Below are 2,360 nucleotides of genomic sequence, written 5' to 3'. Positions count from 1 at the left end.
GGAGATTTGTGCTGCTTTAGAGATAAGTGCCGAACTAGTTAAGTAAGTGCTGGAATATCTGGAGGGCCTATCTGGAGGACTCTTAAAGTGTTTCAACATAACCATTCACAATTAGCATGGTAAATGTCCAGTGGAAGGAGTTGTACCTTCCCCATGCCAACAAACAGAAAAGCTGGTTAAACAAATAAGGCAAACAGGTCTGAGTGGAGCTTGTGGATGAAGGTGGACTAATCTGAGGTTGGGTTGTAGGGACGGCATGATTAAGGGTGCAAGGAAACTTTGGGGAATGGGAGGTATGTTCAGTATTGTTATTTGGGAAGGTGTATATACACACACACACACACACACACATAAAACTTTTCAACTGTTTGTGTATAGTTTATTGTGGTAAATGTTAATTAAAGCTATTTTAAAAGCTTTGAAAAAAGGATGGAGGGGGAGTAAAAACTTTTTTAACAAAAGATGGGTTGTGGTCTAGGTGGAAGTTGAAAGGACAAGATTAGAATAATGACAACATCCTCATCTAATATTTAAAGAATTCACATATCTTATTATCATGTTGTTATTTTAATTTTTAAGTGTCAGGTAGTTGTCATGTTTTTTAAGGGTTGATTATCAGTCTGTGAAGGTATTGAGAAAAATATTCTTTTTCTCCTCTTTCTCTTCCCACATATTTTTTTATTTAAAAAGGAGTGACAGTTCATTCAGATTCTTTGTGTTCTTCTTCGTCTATATTTGTCAGTTTGCTGTACATGTACTCCAGGCTGCAGGATTTCATAACTGGGGCAATTGGTAAGTTATTTGCTTTAATTACTCTGATTTTAAACTGCTAATTTCATGTCTTTACATAATGAATGGCTTTTAATAAAATAGAAAAAATGATGAAAGATGCAATTAAAATTTTTCTTAATACTTAACATTTGGATAAGCCAATCTACTTAAAGGTGATGCTCTCATTAAAAATAATACTGATACATGTCTTAGACTGGGCTCTCCAGAAAAGAAAAACCAGTGAAGCTGATATATAACCCCAAACCACTACCATCAAGTTGATTCTGACCCATGCAACCTTATAGGGAAGAGTAGAACTGTCCCCGGAGGCCTCTGAGGCTGTAAATACATCTTTCTCCTGTGAAGTGCCTGGTGGGTTCAAATTGCTAACTGACCTTACAGTTAGTAGTCCCACATCACTCACTGTGTCACTGGGACTCTGTGCTTATAGACAAGGGCTTCAAAAAGGTTGTTAAAAAAAGATTCCTTCTCTTTTAGTGCCATTTTTCATTAACCTTTTGAATGTGTATATATGTTTGTGTGGAGATATATTTACGTGGATAAAAGTGTGTGTGTGTTTATGTGTGTACACACAGATTAATCTCAAAGAAATGGCTCATGCACTTTTAGAGGTTGGCAAGTTCTGAGTCTGTTGGCAAGATGTCAGGCTGGAGGCTTCTCCTGCTTCACATAGCTTCGGGGGGCCGATGAACCCAAGAGTGACAGGTCAGGTGGCAGGTTGGCTGCAGGGGTGAATGCACCCAGGGTCAGTAGGTAGGGTGGCAGGCTGATAACTCACAGGCTGCAGAGGCGAATGACTCCCAAGATCCACAGGCAATACTATAGGCCACTGACTCAAATGCAAAGAACCGGAGCTCAGACGATGACCAGCTCTAGCAACAAGCAGACCTTTGCCAGAGAGTTCTTATGGGTATGGAAACTGGCCACATCCCCAAAGAAGCCAAACCAGTACAAACCAAACCCATTGCTATCAAGCAGATCCTGACTCACAGCAGCAGTATAAGACAGAGGAGATCTGTTCTTTAGGGATTCCGGGACCATAAATCTTTACATGAGTAGCCTCATTTTCTCCTGCAGAGTGGCTCATGGGTTTGAATCCAACCTTGAAGTTAGCAACCAAACATTTAACCATCATGCCATTTGCTGATCACAGCAGGCCTCCTCATTAAGATGATGACATTTATATTTGATTACATTATCCCCTTAACCATTGTAGTAAATTATACGTAACATAGGAGTGATGTTTGTGAGCATGGTGCATTGTTTAGTTTTGTTGCACATATGTGTTTTCTTGTACATGTCAGTGGCATACAAGAATATATGAGGGGTGTTTTAAAATTTCATGGAAAATGGCTCTTAAAAAACTGGCATTTGGCGTGCAGTAGGGAACCAGTGGAGAGGTCTGAGGTGCCTGCCCCAATCCCAACTACTATGTGGACACCTGCCCCTTCCCCCGGAAGAATTTATTTCAAAGGATGGCATTGAATCTGTATCTCTGGGAGAGGGACATATCTGACCGGAGTACATGGGAGCGGATGAAGGGAGAGGAGGAGAGAGTGGAGCACATC

The 2,360-nt window shown here is 40.6% G+C and overlaps 1 protein-coding gene across 1 annotated transcript in view; it reads left to right on the top strand.

Moving 5' to 3' along the window:
- Positions 1-2,360, top strand: part of SCAMP1 (secretory carrier membrane protein 1) — a 50,695-nt gene that overhangs the window by 37,720 nt on the left and 10,615 nt on the right. The window contains exon 5 of the mRNA XM_045285213.1: positions 691-792. Within this exon, the coding sequence (XP_045141148.1) occupies positions 691-792 (102 nt within the window). The remainder of the gene's footprint in view (positions 1-690; positions 793-2,360) is intronic.

This window comes from Echinops telfairi, unplaced genomic scaffold, assembly GCF_000313985.2.
Source record: "Echinops telfairi isolate 266 unplaced genomic scaffold, ASM31398v2 ScPeMD7_7469;HRSCAF=8507_1, whole genome shotgun sequence".
NCBI classification, from domain to species: domain Eukaryota; kingdom Metazoa; phylum Chordata; class Mammalia; order Afrosoricida; family Tenrecidae; genus Echinops; species Echinops telfairi.
This window is presented reverse-complemented; position numbering and strand designations above follow the sequence as displayed.